General features: G+C 37.4%; 1 protein-coding gene across 1 annotated transcript in view; it reads left to right on the top strand.

Moving 5' to 3' along the window:
• The window catches only part of LOC110097045 (HEAT repeat-containing protein 6), a gene marked incomplete in the record, with an annotated part of 130981 nt that overhangs the window by 79932 nt on the left and 34207 nt on the right, over nt 1-16842 (top strand). The window contains 7 exon segments of the mRNA XM_028695434.1: nt 1488-1583; nt 1692-1786; nt 1869-1932; nt 2059-2146; nt 2225-2298; nt 3700-3969; nt 7585-7658. Of these exon segments, the coding sequence (XP_028551267.1) occupies nt 1488-1583; nt 1692-1786; nt 1869-1932; nt 2059-2146; nt 2225-2298; nt 3700-3969; nt 7585-7658 (761 nt within the window).

Genomic DNA, 16842 nt, shown 5'->3' with positions numbered 1-16842 from the left:
CCCCTTGGTTCCTTCCCCTTTCCTTGGACTCTTCGGTTTGCTCCCTGGCTATTTTCCCATGATTGCCTCTACCCGGTTCCTGTGCTGCCTTTTCGGTTTGCTCCCTGGCTGCTTTCCCGTGGCTCCTCTACCCGGTTCCTGTGCTGCCTTTTTGGCTGCTTCCCTGGCTTTTTTACCAGGTTCCTGTGCAGTCCCTTCGGTTTCCTCCCTGGTGGCTGCTTTCCCGTGGCTGTTTTTCCCATATTTCCTGTGCCTTTTTAGGTGCTTATTCTGGAATGAATTGTGACTGTTTGGGAGCTGTTTTCTGCTCCTTTTGGTGGCTTTTCAAGTCCTGTTTTGGTCAGAACTTTTGGCCTTCTAGTTTCCATAACTTATTGGGTTAATTAGTATGTGATATGGATGTTTGGCTACCATCTTTTATCCTATATATATGTGATGTTTAGATAGTTTTTGGAGAGTGTTATGATGTGGTTTTTGGAGCCTAAACCTACGGGTTTTGTCGTGGAAAAGCTTGTGAGCTTGTTCCGTTTCTCTCTTCTTTTAGGAAAGCTTGCGAGCTTCTCCTCCTTCGTCTCGGACTTCTTATCTCGATCTTCTCTCCGCAAGTGTCCACCTCACATGTATCATTCTTCTCAAAGCAAATGAAATGCAAGCTTAGGTTTTTATTATATAAGTTTGTTATGTGTCCTAATTTTTGCTTGCATCACAAATGCTACTTATCATTGTTATTGTTAATGTTTCAAGTTCTATCTAGTTCTTCTTTTGTGGATAAAAGATCTTGTGATCTCTCATCGAGGCACAACATTTTTTTTATTCTCCCGAGTTTACTAAATTCCAAGATCAACACAATGGCTCCTTATGAATTTTGCATTCTCAACCTAGTATTGCTGCTGCACCTCCATGCTTGACCTCCTCATTTTTGCTCGCTCACTGCTTGCCCCATTCCGCTTGCCTACTATCCCTTGCTTGCTAACTCTTACTTTGTTTCTTTTTTTTGGTCACTTGCTTGGTTCCTTTTTTAAAGTCTGCATTATGTTAGTTCAATTATACTGACATAATAGCTCAGTTTTTTTTTAATTTAAATTTTGTTATTATTACCTGATAAATTTCTTATTAATGTCTTTAAATAAATAATAATTTGGGATCTTTACACTCAACCCTTTTGTTTCCTGTATTGACTCTTATGGGTTGCCTTTGAGAAACTGATCCTATTTAAATGAATTGGTTGAATGGTCAGATAATACTGATGTTAATGTATCACTATGTTTTCTAATTAAAGAAACAAAGGCTTGTAGTGAATTCTTTTTTTCCCCTCCATTTATTTTGGTTCAGATCTTTCATTTTTCCATGTATAATTCACCTTTGAGGCTGCCCAGCATTTAACCTTCATAACATTTATGTCAAGTGGGTCAAAACATGTTAAATTTTTCTTATTAGCTGCATTTTTTTACGTCATTTTATGAGCATTTGTTTATTTTGTATGATAGGTGAGGGTTGCAGCATTTAATTGTTTTGCCGGATTGACTTCCTCAGTATTTTCTATGCTGAACGATGATATGCAAGAAGCAATTATATCTTCTGCTGTATGTTCTGCTCACCTATATTAGATATCATTTCCTTAATTGAGAAGAAGGTGGAAAAGGAGATGCTATGCCTGCTAGTATGATGACTTTTTAAATTATCATGGTCAGGTTTCAGCAGCACTAGGCGATGAGGTTCCATCCATCAAATCAGCTGCTTGTCGAGCAATTGGTGTTCTGGCATCTTTCTCACGAATTGTTTATAAGTACGTAGCAAATAGTATTTTTTTTATTATTTTGCAAAGTTTTCGCGATTGGTAGTCTGCAGATATGGAATTGTTTTTGCAGTGGATGTTTGCTGAATAAACTTATTCGTGCAGCCGAGTTTAACACCCATGATTCTACAGTCTCGGTACCTACATCTTATAATATGGTCCTTAAACACTGTTTTTCTTTTAGTTATGATTTTGGGCCTTTGTTCTTGATCCAAATATATATTTTATAATTTTACCTGATCATTGTCATGTCTGCTGTTCAGGTGCGTATAACTGCTTCCTGGGCATTAGCTAATATTTGTGATTCTCTTCGTTATAGAGCAATTGAGCTGCAATTAGAGTTAAGCACAGGTAGATTTTGTGGTCATATAATGGGTCTTTCATTGCTTGTTAGCATAAGGTTCATCATATTCAATTTGTAAGTTGCAGATGATACGGGTGGATTTGAAGCACTCTCTCTTATTGTTGAAACTGCTTTGCAATTGACAAAAGATGGTGATAAGGTGTGGATTTTAACTTTAAGATGCCTCATTAGCGGGTTCTTGATCTATTTAGTATCTGACGTAATACAATCTTTGATGCTTGTGTTGGATTGCAACAACACCTTGTTGTAGTGTACTGAAAGGTTGTTTATGTATACAGTTTTTTTGTGCTTCTTGTTCTACCTAATGCTGACACAATCATGTTATATGAGAGTGGGATTATATTTGTAATTTTATTTGTTAGGGTTGGTGTTGGGGGTGGGGGGTTGTTATGTGAAGTGGGGTTATTTTGTTTTTTTTATTTTAGGGCTTAGGCTTTATTAAAATCGCCTACATGTTGTTGTTTATGTGAAGGGGGGTTATTTTGTATTTTCTTATTTTTTTAAGTTTTAGGGCTTGAGCCATATTTAAATCCCCTGCATATTGTCGTTTACTCATTCATTGGATAAGAATCTTATTAGTTTTACTTTTCTATATGAGGATTCCCTTATTCATGGAGCATTTGAGAAGTGGAGGTTGTAGTAGAGTCTTGTACCTTTCCACAATTTATCAACTAGATCTCTGCTGCTCTCAAGTTCAATCACATTTCCTCATGTTGTGAAATCCTAAATGCAATCACCATATTCGCTGTTTGTTAAGTGCGTGTATATGTCTGTATATAAAAATCTTGAAATCTAATTTCTTATTGGCTTTTACCATTTGGGCAACACTATATGAAGCAGGTTAAGCAGACAAAGTTGAATATGGTGGAAGGTGCTCGAGTGATTAGCAGGAGGGGCCTCTATTAGAAATTTGAGTGGAAGCACTGTCGATTTGCTTTTAGGTGTGAGGAGGGAGTGCAGTGGATACGGGAATGTTTTACTAGTGATAATATTGGATATGAGTGTTTCTTGAAGAGAAGTGGCATATAGGATAAAAGAAGATTGAGTTGTTCAATTCGGTTATTTATGTTATTTTATTCCATCCAGCCTACGGAGAACCAACTATTTGATGGAGCACAGTAAGCAATAAAAAGGTCATTTAATTTATTCCATTAAATCCCTTGAAACGGAGAACGAAACTATAATTTTCTTTTTTGGGGTTGCAGTACTTATAAACAGTTCTATTTTGTTTAGTCATGTTGAAATTCTCCATTTCATGCTGATCCTAACTCACACCTCTAAAAATCTTGATGGCCCACAGACTTTCTTGGAAAGAATGCTTTAGACTTTAATACTTGACGTTATATTGCTTGCTTGCGTTCTTCTATTTAACCAGGTTGTCATTCAATTTAAAGTTTTGCAGCGTGCCTTCAAAATTCTCGTGACCATCATTGGGCACATTGCTGGTCAATGCATGATGGGAATGTAGCTTGTTCCTTTCAATATCCTGTTTGTTTATTCATTTAATGTTCTATATAACAATATAAAAATTATTTCTTAGATCAAATCAAATGCTGTGAGGGCTCTTGGGCATATATCAAGGTTTCTGAGTTTCAACTGTTACTCTACGCCAAATGAAGTGATCATGACTCCCAATGAGTCATACCGTGCAGCTAAAAACCTTGAATTCTCCACGACTAACTGCTGCAAGGAAAATAGCTCACCAGTATTTACAAGCAATGGTTCTAGTAGTGCTAAGTTTGGAGACCCTCGGTGGCTTGAAAGAATGGTACAAGCCTTTCTTTCATGTGTAACAACTGGAAATGTAAAGGTAACTAGCTCTCTCTCTACATTTCGCTGTTGATAGCTTTTAAAGTTATTAATGTTAAGTCTCATGTTTTGTTTTTTGGCTGAATTAAATACAAGTCCACGATGTTAGAAATTCTTTATCTTGCGCCCTGAAGTCTTTTTGTATTACTAGTTTGTCCCTGAGATAAAATTCTGGTTTACATGTTTCTTTTTTAGAATTTGCATCTATCCTTTTAATTGGCTCCCCATATGACTTAATTTTTAATGCTGAAAATTTGTTGACTAGGATAACCTTATTGTCCTAATCTATGGCCACAACTGATTTCATTGGAAAATAGTCCTTTGGTTTTCTCCATTTAATTGGCTGGACCAGCTGGATGGATATGACCGGCAAGCTCATCGGCATATGTTCAGAAAGATACATACTTGTTTGTCGTTGCAAGCACAAACCACCTGATTGATAACGTGATTAAAAGAGTATTTTCGACACTCCTCCGACACGTGTCGGACACGCCGCAAACTTGTCCGATTAAAAAATATTAAATGCAAATTGGAAACGCGTATCTTAAATATTTTATAATTTTTTTTTAAATATAATTTCTTGTATTTTGCGGGATTTCTTATTTCCTATCCATAACACAAAATCAACGTCCGCACTTAATTCCCAATCATCGAATATTCTCATTTTCATTTCTTTTTGGCAGTGAAGATATTTTTATCTCCTCTCTCGGTGACTGATAAATGGCATCGACACCTGACTCTCGACGTCTGAAATATTAATTGTTGTTTTTTGAAACTTACCAAAAAAAGCTAATGTACATGCTCGGTACTGCTAGGTATCGCTAGGTACATGCTCAGTACCGCTAGGTATTGCTAGGTACCGCTTAGTACATGCTAGGTACCGCTAGATACCTAGTTATCATGAAATTGATTTATTATTGCTTGTCATTTTTAATATAATGTCACCTTAATTTCTATATATTATATTAAAAATTATTATGTCGTGTCCACGTCGCACACGTGTCCTATATTTTTAAAAAATGCCGTGTCCCGTGTCCGTGTCGACGTGTCCGTGTCGGTGCATCATAGGTTGCTAGAGAAAGAAGAAGATCAAACAGACATGATACACAAAATGATAACTTGATTAACTAAATATCTAAGAACAACTTTAAAATGGTTCATTTGGATGTCCTTGGTAATCTGGTAAGAGGCGTACTAGAAATGGTATAGGTGTGATTTTACATAAGAGTTTAAAGGATAATGTTATAAAAATTAATAGAATTGGACATAGAATTGTAGCTTTAAAGATTATTAGTAATGCTAAGATTATTAATATTATTAGTGTTTATGCTTCTCAAGTAGGTTTGGATGTGTTCAAAATTAAAATTTTGGAATGACCTAGAAGAATTAATACAAAAGATACCTCTCAAAGAAAAAAAATTTATTGGAGGAGATTTAAATGGATATATGTTGGTAGAGAGGTAGATGATTTTAAAAGCATTCATGGTGGCTATGACTTTGGAACAACCAATGAAGGTTGTAAAAGACCATATTAGATTTTTCTTTAATTTATAATTTTGTAATTGCTAATATCTTATTTAACAAAAGAGATGAGCCTCTCATCACTTACAAGAATGGATATAGTAAAACTTAGATTGATTATTTTCTTATAAGAAAATAAATTGTTTATATTGCAATGATTGCGATGTTATTTCGAGTGAATATTAATGCCCCCAATATCACCCATTAGTTTTGGACTTTAAGATAAATGGCATAAAATAAAAAATAAAGCATATCATTGTTTTAGGATTTTAGATGGGACATTTAAATAATATTAACAAAAAATATTTTGAGAGTAAGATTCTAGATCTTAAGATTTTGTCTGTGTACAAGGAAGTTAATGTTATGTGAAAAAAAATAGCTAGTAATATCAAAAATATTGCAAAAAATATGCTTGAATTAGAGTATCAAAAGGAAAAATTTAGTAATCATAAAATAAATACTGGTGCAATCAAAATTTTCATGAAAAGATAAAAAATTAGAAATTTTCTTTTAAAAATTAGTTTAGCTGTAAAAAATCTGATAATTGGGAAAGATATAAAGTGGCCCGTAAGGAGTGTATGAAAACAAATTGCAAGGCAAAAATTTTAGCTTTTAATGATTTATATAATAGATTAGATACTAAGGAGGCCGAAAGATACATATATTAGTTAGCTAAACAAAGAGATAGGAGTAGTAAGGATTTAATTCAAGTGAATTGTATTAAGGATGAAGATCAAAAAGTGCTTTTATTAGAAGAGGATATTCAACAAAAGTGGATGAGATATTTTGTTAAACTTTTCAATAAAGAATATGAGAATGCGATTGACTTTAGTGACCTTAGCAGCCTAAATGAAAATAAAAATTTTTATTTTTATCGACGTGCTGGTGGCCGGCATTTTTGAAGAAAATGGTGGCCGACAGTTTAGATGGAGAAGTGGTGGTGGCCGGCATTTTTGAAGGGGTGGGGATCGTGGCCTACAGTTTGGAGGGGAAGGAGATGGTGGCAGCCGGTTTGGAAGGGGAGGGGGGAGTGGACCGTTAGCCCGGATGCTTCTTGCAACTGATGGGTAGTACTTTGTCCTCACCTTGGGCCTTCACTCTCACAAGAACTCTCAAGCTCTCCCAAAACACAAGTGCACAAATTTTCTTTCATAACATTCATCATTACCCCGCTCCAAAGAGGAGGGGCTATAAATAGTCAAATACAATAGTAAAATAAAAAGACAAAAGTGCCCCACGCGGTCACATGAACCTACTCACTCAAGTAAGGATAAAAACAGAAAAGATACAATAATAAACCAAATATAAATAATATCTCAAAAATAGAGTGGTGTAATCATGGCTGTGTATCTCTGGCATCTCCTCTGGTAAACTCTCCACCGTCGGATGTCCTCATCATAGGTGCTAGCACTCTGCAGCATGCGGGGAAGTGTTTGGCAACATCTTCCGTTAGGATAGGGAGGAGATGCATGCTGTTCCAGAGTGACGGAGAGGGACTTGTAGTTTAAGCTGGGAGAAAATGCGTTATTGAAAACTTACCCCATGCCCTCTTTTTATAGTTTTAATTTGTCAGGTTGTTGAGGAGGTAAGGCTATGTGGGGTCTTGAGCAGCGGGGTCCAGGTTCAGGTCGGTAGATAGGTTGGGTTTTGTTTTTTATTATTTTTTGTTTTTTTTGTTCTTAACACAGATTGTTCCATCAAGGACCTTGGTGAAGAACTTTTATATGTGGAGATCAAAATTTAGGATTTTATATGTGGAGATCAAAAGAGGAACTTTTAAAGCGCCCCTTACAATTTAAGAACTTGGTTATAGTTTATTTTAATATTGCTATATTAATTTGATTCTATGTTGAGGAATTTCTTACATTATTTATAAACAACAATTTATATGCAACTTTTTTTTAAGAAAGGTCTTTTTATTAAATTTGGCTTAATTTTTAATGTTTTATAGCTATGGGTAATCGGCATTCTTTTTTTTTTTTTTTCTTTTCTAACTGTACGAATTCTGAATAGATCTTCTAAGCAGCGAGCTTGTTTGCTAGCTTCTATGTCGTTTTTATTTAATTTTTAACTAGAAGTTGTTTCTCTGTTGCAGGTTCAATGGAATGTTTGCCATGCTTTGAGCAACTTGTTCCTGAATAATACATTAAGGCTGCATGATATGCACTGGTAAGTAGATCATGCATGGCTTTCTAATTTCATCATTTCATAGGAATACAGTTTATCAATTTCATAAAACACTTAATTTAGTTTTTTTTAATTAAATCCTTCGAAATTAGTAAGGATGTCACAAAATTGTTCATGTTAGTTGGAACATTTCAGGCTAAATATCCAGACTCAATCACATTGTTCTTATGTTATTTGTGTCGGAATATATTTTTGAAAATTTGTGTATCTGCAACTACTCATGTGCTTTTTGTGCATTTGTATAAAAAGAGTACTCTTTTTTATTCATTATCTGTCTTTTTCTAGTCTTATAAGAAATATTTGTATACCTTCTAAACTTGTATTATTCTCTATTCATTCTCGTTGAGTATCACATATTAATTCTATTTTCGGCAAGTATTTTTCAATAAATAATAATCATATTCTCTTTAGTCTTATTTTTCGTTCCTGATCCTGCAACATTAATTCTAACTGCTTGATGCCTAGGTTGTGCACATAAAATTTGTCTGTTTTCTTCTTCTTTATCTTTAAATCACTACTTCATTCTCTCCATGATCTGAATTTCTTAGCTTTGTGGGGTTCTAAATTTTTTTCCTTGGCTCTACTGAGAGAGCTCTGTGTTTTTCAGATCAAATTGTTAGAAGCTAGATTAATTATAAATAGGACACTATCCAGAGTTTTCATCCTCATTTTGCGAGAACATTAAGATTTGTCTTCAGGTTTTCTACAGATGTCTCTATAGTTAATTATCCTTACTTGCAGTGATCGCTGAACTTACTTGCAGTGAGAGAGGACATTCGATTAGAAGCTAAATGCTTGGTGTATAATTGTTGCAAATTTCATATAAGGTTGGATATTTACCACTTTAAATTAAAATTGGAAGGTGGGGATTGATGATGAATCTGATAGGAAATACTTAAGTTCGCAAGTAACCCTAAGGAATACGTGAGTCCACAAGCAAACCTAATCACAATTTGAGTAGCAAACAGCAAGAAAAACTGCTGTTTTCCGCAGTGGACAGTAGGAAATCACAGGAAAACAGCGAGATCTAGTGAGAAAAATTGATAGAAACTCACAAGAATACTTGTACTTCACTAGTAGACAAATAAAATAGCAAAGATACAATTTGTTCTTCGATCCGAGAGGAAGAACAACTCTCCAATCTCCGGCAACGCCAAGAGCCCAAAGCAAGAAACCCTAGATCTCAAATTCTAATTCAAATTCAAGATGCCCTCTCCTTTCCCCCTAATTATCATTAAAGGAGGATTACAAATTACCTAATCACCCTTAAAATTCAAAATTTTCCCCCCAACATTTGCATTAAGCCCATGATTCCGCATTTATTTCTGTGGTGTGATTTGGTTTATGCAATTTTCTTTCTTTGTGAAAAAAGTTTTTAAAATACTCGCACCCCCCCCCCCCCCCCCCCCCCCCGTGCTGTGCTCGCCGCTTGGAATAAACCAAGACCGGTCCCTGCTGGACCAGTTTAGCCAGCCCAGGATGGGCCGGCGGCATATCAATACTCCCCTCCAAAAAACTCAACTTGTCCTCAAGGTGAAAGGAAGGGAATTGCTCTTTCATTTGGTCCAATGGCTCCCAAGTAGCATTGAAATCGGGAAGACCTCTCCGCATAATCAGCACTTCTTTGTTGCCATCTTTATCTGATCTTACGCCTGTAAGCTCCAGAGGTTCTAATATCACTTCCAAATCCTTAGTCAGTGTCTCAGGTAAATCTGTATTAACAGCATGCTCCCCTATAGCTCTCCTTAGCTGTGATACATGAAAAACTGTATGTATAGTAGCTGATGGGGGCAACTTCAATCGGTACGCCACAGCGCCGATCTTGTCCAACACTTCATAGGGGCCGAAGTACCTTGGTGCCAATTTCTTGTTCCTCCTCGCCACTGTCCTCTGGTTGTAGTGTCGTAGTTTTAGGAAGACTTTCTCCCCAACTTCAAACTGCATGTCTCTTCTGTGTGAATCTGCCTGCTTCTTCATGAGTTGTTGAGCCCTCAGCAGATGTTTCTTCAAATCTTCCAGCACCTTGTCCCTTTCTTCCAGATACTGCCCAACTGAAGATACCTGTGTATTTCCTTTCCCATAGTGCACTAGGTGTGGTGGGTCTCTTCCATACAGCACCTTGAAAGGCGTCATCTGAGCTGCAGAATGATGCGAGGTATTGTACCAATACTCTGCCCAAGGCAGCCACTTCGCCCACCTCCGCGGTGTTTCAGAAGCGAAACACCTCAAATAAGTCTCCAGACTTCGATTTACTACTTCTGTCTACCCATCTGTCTGTGGATGGTAGGCGGTGCTTCTCTTGAAGATAGTCCCTTGCAACCTGAACAATTCTTTCCAAAACTGACTGAAAAATACCTTATCTCGATCTGACACTATTGATTCAGGAATTCCATGCAGTCTAACCACTTCCCTGATAAATGATGCTGCCACTGACACAGCGGTGTAGAGGTGTCGCAATAGGATAAAATGTGCATACTTACTGAGAGTGTCCACCACCACCATGATAACAGTATATCCTTCTGATCGCGGCATGCCGTCGATGAAATCCATGGACACTTCCTCCCATACTCTGTTCGGAAGTGCCAAGGGTTGCAGTAGACCCCCTGGAGCCATAGCCATGTATTTGTTCCTTTGGCACATTTCACATCTCGCCACCATCTCCTCTACATCTTTATGCACCCCCTTCCAGTAGAGCTTAGATGCCAGCCTTCTATATGTCTTTTGTACCCCTGAATGACCTCCCACAGCACTGCTATGGAACTCCTGCAACATATGGGGGATATGTATTGATGTTCTTGGCATCACAAACCTCCCTTGATACAACAACCTTTCCCCTTCAATGTAATAACCTGGATGGCTCTTCATTCAGCATGCTCTCCTCTTATCTTTCATCAGATCCTCCCGAATTTTCTTTAGCTCTTCATTCAGCATGCTCTCCTCTTTGATGGTTCCCCAGTCTACCATCAGTGGCACTGATATAGCTAACTCTTGAAGCTCCCCCACACATCTGGATAAAGCATCAGCTGCTTTATTTTCCAAGCCTGACCTATACTGGATCTCAAAATCATACCCTAATAACTTGGATAACCACCGCTGATGCTCCTCAGTGACTATTCTTTGCTCCAATAGGTACTTAAAGCTTTTCTGATCGGTCCGGACAATGAAATGTCGTCCCAAAAGATAGGGTCGCCACTTCTGAATCGTCAAGATAATGGTCATCAGCTCTCTCTCTCATACACTGACTTCAGCCTTGCCCTGATTGACAGCACTTGACTAAAGTATGCTATAGGCCTGTGGTTCTGCATCAATACTGCCCTCAGTCTATATCCTGATGCGTCCGTCTCCACCATAAAGGTCTGACTGAAATCTGGGAGAGCTAAAACGGGCACTGTCGTCATAGCCTCTTTCAATTTTTCCAAGGCCTGAGTTGCTGCTTCTCCACATAGGAAGTTGTCCTTCTTTAGCTGCTCAGTCAACGGTCAGGCAATGGAGTTGTACCCCTTCACAAATCGTTGGTAGTACCCAGTCAAACCTAGGAACCCTCTCAGCTCCCTTATGTTCCTAGGCCTTGGCCATTTCTGCATTGCCTCTATTTTACTCAGATCTGCTGCAACTTCTTAGGATACCACATAGCCCAAGTACTCCACACTTGTTTGGGCAAAGCTGCACTTCTTCAGATTGGCCTTTAACTGGTGCTCCTATAGGACTTCCAGAACCGCCCTCAAGTGTTCCAGATGTTCCCCTACAGTTTTGCTGTACACCAGAATATCATCAAAGAAGACCAGGACGAACTTCCTGAGGTACTGCTTGAATATTCTCTTCATCAAGGATTGAAAAGTGGCAGGAGCATTAGTCAACCCAAATGGCATCACCAGAAACTCATAATGCCCTTCATGTGTCCTGAAAGCTATTTTTGGTACATCAGATTCCTTCATCCTGATCTGGTGGTAACAAGATTTTAAATCCAGCTTCGAGAACAACATAGCCCCATGCAGCTCATTAAGTAACTCATCAATCACCGGAATTGGGAATTTGTCTGGTATAGTGCCCTTATTCAGAGCCCTGTAATCCACGCAGAATCTCCAACTCCCATCCTTCTTTTTGACCAGGACTGGGCTAGAAAAAGTGCTAACACTCGGCCTGATGATCCTCGCCTCCAGCATCTCCCGGATCAACTTCTCAATCTTGTCCTTCTGAATCTGTGGGTAACGGCAAGGACGGACACTGATTGGTGTCTCCCCTTCCTTCAAAGTAATGGCGTGCTCTAGTTCCCTCTGGGGTGGTAAACCCTGCGGGGGTTGAAAAACCTCACTGAACTGATGTGCGAGGGGCTGTACTGAGGAGGGAATAGTGCCTTCTTCCTCAATTCTGATGCCTTCCAATTGGTGTAACTCCACCAAGTAGCCTCCCCCTTCCTCCTGGATGGTCCGGATTAGGGATTTGAGCGACACCCCAGCCTTGGTTAGCCCAGCATCTCCTTGGATCACCTTTCTTCTCCCGCTATCACCAGCTCCATCTTCAAAGTTCCCCAATTGATCTTGGTCCACCCCAAAGTCTGCAGCCATTTCATCCCAAGGATGACATCCGTATGTGGGCTCCGAAAATTCGGCCCCGGCCTCCTCGCCATGCAACTGATTTGCTGCTTTTTTCTTTTTCTTTTAGCGAGGGGAGTTTTAACGGAATTAAGTCCGGGGTAAATTTTGGAAGGCAGATGGGTTTGTAGATAAGACACTACCCAGAGATTTCGTCCACATTTTGCGAGGACTTTATGATCTGAGTTCTGCTTTCCTATAGGCGAAGCCCCTATAGTTAATTACCCCTCTCGATCACGAGAGAGAACTTTCGATTAAGACTAGTCGTCAATCAGATACGTGGATAATACGTGTTATCTGGCATATAGTAGCAGCATTGGGTATTGGTATTTAGTAATTTGAAGAATTTAGAGGATTTGATACTTAAAATAGAAATTGCACCATCTTGCACTTAAAGCGGATGGTGGAGGAATGGATGATAGACCCGATTAAGATCTCATGGTTCCGTCGTCCCGGGCCATCGTGGTCCCTGGTCTACTTTGTCAGAGGAGGTTGTCGACGCAACCTGACAGAAGGATCCTTGTCAGCAGCCATGGGTTGCTTCGTCCAAGGGGACCTTGTAGACCTGGGTTGGATGTTTGTCTAAGGGGAAAAATTCAAATCCACCTTAGCTAACAGAGGGCTTTGTGCCCTATGAATCATATCCTATTGATTCATATCTAAAGGATTTGATGCCAATAAGGAACGTATTGGCTCTGGCCATAACCGGTATATCATAGTGCCATTTGGCGGCAAAATCACTCGGTTCAGAGGGCCCCGGGTCGTCATAACCGTTTATCCTGCGGTGCCATTTGGCGGCAAACCGCCGGTTAGAGGACACGTACCATGTCTTTACTGGTAGGAGATTGTTTGAGAATGGATCCTAGTGATATTTTCAACAAGGCATTAGGTCTTTGTGAGCTGAAGTTATATCTGAATTTGTCCACCTCGGCAAATTGTTGCGGAGGGTTGATCGATTTTATTTTGAGTGATTGATGGATGATTTCAAATTTAAATATCTTAAATTTTGAAATTTTTAATTTTTTTACTGGACTTTTGGGAAGCATTTGAAAATATTTGTGAACCCCTCCGGTTGAGATTATCGTTCAACACGGCCATCATCGGGGTGTTCGGTGTCATTTATCTTTATTTGATTGAACCTTGTCAACTCGATCGAGCTGTTGATCGAGGATCGGATTTCTCATAGGCTTTGTGCCTTTATTTATGAATTTTCTTTGTTAAAGGTTTTGAATGTCTGATATGAATGTATAAAATAAATATTTCGATCAACTTCGTGACCGCATATTTATTCGATGATTTGAACCCTGTCCACTCATACTTGCTTAGGAGGATTGAGTTTCGTAGGCTCCATGCCTTTGTTTGGTGAATTCTCTTGATTATAAGCCTTGAAGGCCTAATATGAATGTATTTAAACAAATATACCGGTCGCCACAACCGTGTATTTATTTAAAGGTTCGAACCCTGTCAACTCCTATAGATCCGTATAGAAGGATCGGGTTCGAACTTGAATTCACTTATTAACCCGTGCAGCATCCCTAGACAACACGTGTGTACCAATAACACGCTTATCGGGGCCCATACGGGTATCTGATTGTACTTACCCCTTTAGTATACCGATGTGTATACAATTTATGGTGCACGTGCAGGGGTTCCTTGAAAGTATTTGTAGACGCCTTCTGTATGCTTGCATAGAAGTTGCGGATCCGGTGGCGGTAGTTGTAGATTGTGGGTGCCTTCTGTCCGCTTGCATAGAAGTTGTAGATCCAGTGGCGTTAGTTGTAGGTTGTAGACGTCTTCTGTTTGTTTGCATAGAAGTTGCAGATCCGGTGGCGTTATGTTCTAGATTGTGGACGCCTTCTGTCCTCTTGCATAGAAGTTGCGGATCTGGTGACGTTAGTTGTAGGTTGTAGACGCCTTCTGTCTGCTTGCATAGAAGTAGCAGATCCGGTGGCTTTATGTTGTAGATTGTGGACGTCTTCTGTCCGCTTGCATAGAAGTTACGGATCTAGTGGAGTTAGTTGTAGGTTGTAGACGCCTTCTGTCTGCTTGCATAGAAGTTGCAGATCTGGTGGCGTTAAGATCTTGATGTTATGAAGCACCTCCTCATCTTGTTGTTGACTCCCCTTTCTCAATCACCGGGGAGGATCTTTCTGGACTTTTAAAGTCCGTTACTTTGCAAATGACTCTTTTTGAGATTATCAGTGTAATGGACTTGTTATTTCTAATATTTGTGAATGCCAGAGCTATTCTCTTCCTAAGGATAAAACAAAAAAAAACTTTGGAACACCAGGAGGCTTAGTTCTAATCTATACAACTATATAAGTGTAGCTTGGGAATCCACCCATAGCAAATCTAGATCGTTCATCTATAAGTTATAAATTCATCTACAACGTTCATTATAAACATTTCATATCCCTAAAAATTAAAAGCTCAATTACAACTTTTGATATACCAAATGTCTATTTATAAAATAAGCTTGAGTTTCCTTCACATCAAATCTTGGCCATCCATTTTAATTAATTTTAATTATTCAAATCAAATCCCAACCTTTCATTTTATTTTTTATAATTAGATTTATTTTATTAATTCTATACTACTATTAATTCCTCATTTACAGCCTTATTATGCATAAAATTATATTCTGCATTAAATTGAATTCTATAGCGTTATGCATTGAATTTAATTCTACATTAACAAACTTTTTGCTGCATTTACATTTACAGCCGAATCCCTCATTTATAGCCTTATGCATTGAATTGAATCCAATATTTACATATTTTACTAATAAAATCGAAGATGGGGAACGAGGAACGTTTTTTTTAAGATTTATTTGCATTAGTTGAATAGTCAGTCGCAGATTGTTTGGAATTTGTACGGGCTTTTTAGTACAGCCTTTTACATTTACAAGCATTTAGATTAATGTCCTTTCGCTTACCCCATTTTGTACCATTCATATACTCTGAACCTTTACCGAGCTCTACTACTCCCGGAGAAGATGAAGAGGCAAATGGGGAAGATCAATCATTCGTGTACACTTATAAATTGCCATAAGATCCTTCAATCTCCTTTTTGTCCTCTTTTATAATCTTCAGCTCCCAAGTGAAATATTTTTAACTCCCAGTTTCAAAATTTGAATCTGACTATGATGAAAATTTGGTATACCGATAGCCAAAGAGGGATCTAAGCCTTCTACTCCATCTAGCCAAAGAGGGATGTTAGCCTTCTACTCCATTTAGCTAATGTATGTAAATTGTTATTCTTTTATGTGTTCAACCATTGTGTTGTATGCTTTAATTAATTTTGTTCATGAGCTATCTTTTCCTTGTAAATAATTGCTTGTTTATTCAAGAAATGTTGGTGTTGCTCTTGGAATTTTGGAGGATTGATGAATGCTCAGTTAGTATTAGTTTTTTTTTTCCAAGAAATCCATAAAAAAAATGTAAAAAAAGGCAAAGAATTCTTCGAATCAGGCCCCATTAAAAATTCTTCCAGATATTTATTACCTATGTTGATTGGTCTTAATGCATGTTTTTTTATAAGTCAAATTTATAAGAACCAAATTTATATAACAAATCTACCGTGCATTATAACCTCCAAATGTCTCATTTATTTTTCATACATTACTTTTTGGTCTTAACTAATTTGTATAAGTGATTTATCCCCATTATTGAAGAATTCTAGAAACTGGATAATATTACAAACTTAAATTAGCCAATACAAATCTTTAGATATGATCAGAAACCATTCATTTTTTTTTTAATTTTTTTATATTTTTATCACAAATCATGCATAAGTATTATATTTTGACCTTCCATTTATTCAACAAAGAATCGTTTTATCGAAATAATTTTCTAAAAAAGATTACATCAATTTTTTTCTGATTAGCATTCTATATTGTTTATCCTATTATTTATCAAATTGTAAAATATATAAATTATATTTTATTAACTATTATTTCATAAGAATAACTCTACTTTTTCATTACAATTATCATTACTATAAATACTTTTACTAATAAATTCATTCATTCATATGATCATTTTTAATGCATATTTTTACTCACATGCATCCGTTCAACTATTCATTTAAGCAAATTAAGGATTCATTAAATCTAAACATATGAATTATATATATATATATAGCAAGTTATATAAGTCATACACGATGCTGAATTACTGTTCGTATAATCTTAAATTGAACAAAGTATGACAAAGCTGCATCTAACTCTAACGCCAAAAACACATCTCTAGAAATGTTAAAGCTCATACTCATAGGAATATGGGATGTTTAAAATGAATTTCTTATGCTATAACGAAGAATCAAGATTGACCAAGTTCCTTGCACGGATTCTAACTGGATCTAGGAGAATGCCATACTAAAATTCCCTATATGCTTATCTCATAAGGGAGTTTCAGGGAATAGGTCTCTTGACTCTTTTTAACACATCAAGGCAATGACCTCTTCTAAGTTGACAAATCATTATGTAGAAGTATTGCAATCAAGGAATCAATACAACATCTAATAACAGTGATGTGATATATATATATATATATATATATATATATATATATTTT

Source organism: Dendrobium catenatum, unplaced genomic scaffold, assembly GCF_001605985.2.
Source record: "Dendrobium catenatum unplaced genomic scaffold, ASM160598v2 fragScaff_scaffold_71, whole genome shotgun sequence".
In the NCBI taxonomy this organism is placed as follows: domain Eukaryota; kingdom Viridiplantae; phylum Streptophyta; class Magnoliopsida; order Asparagales; family Orchidaceae; genus Dendrobium; species Dendrobium catenatum.
This window is presented reverse-complemented; position numbering and strand designations above follow the sequence as displayed.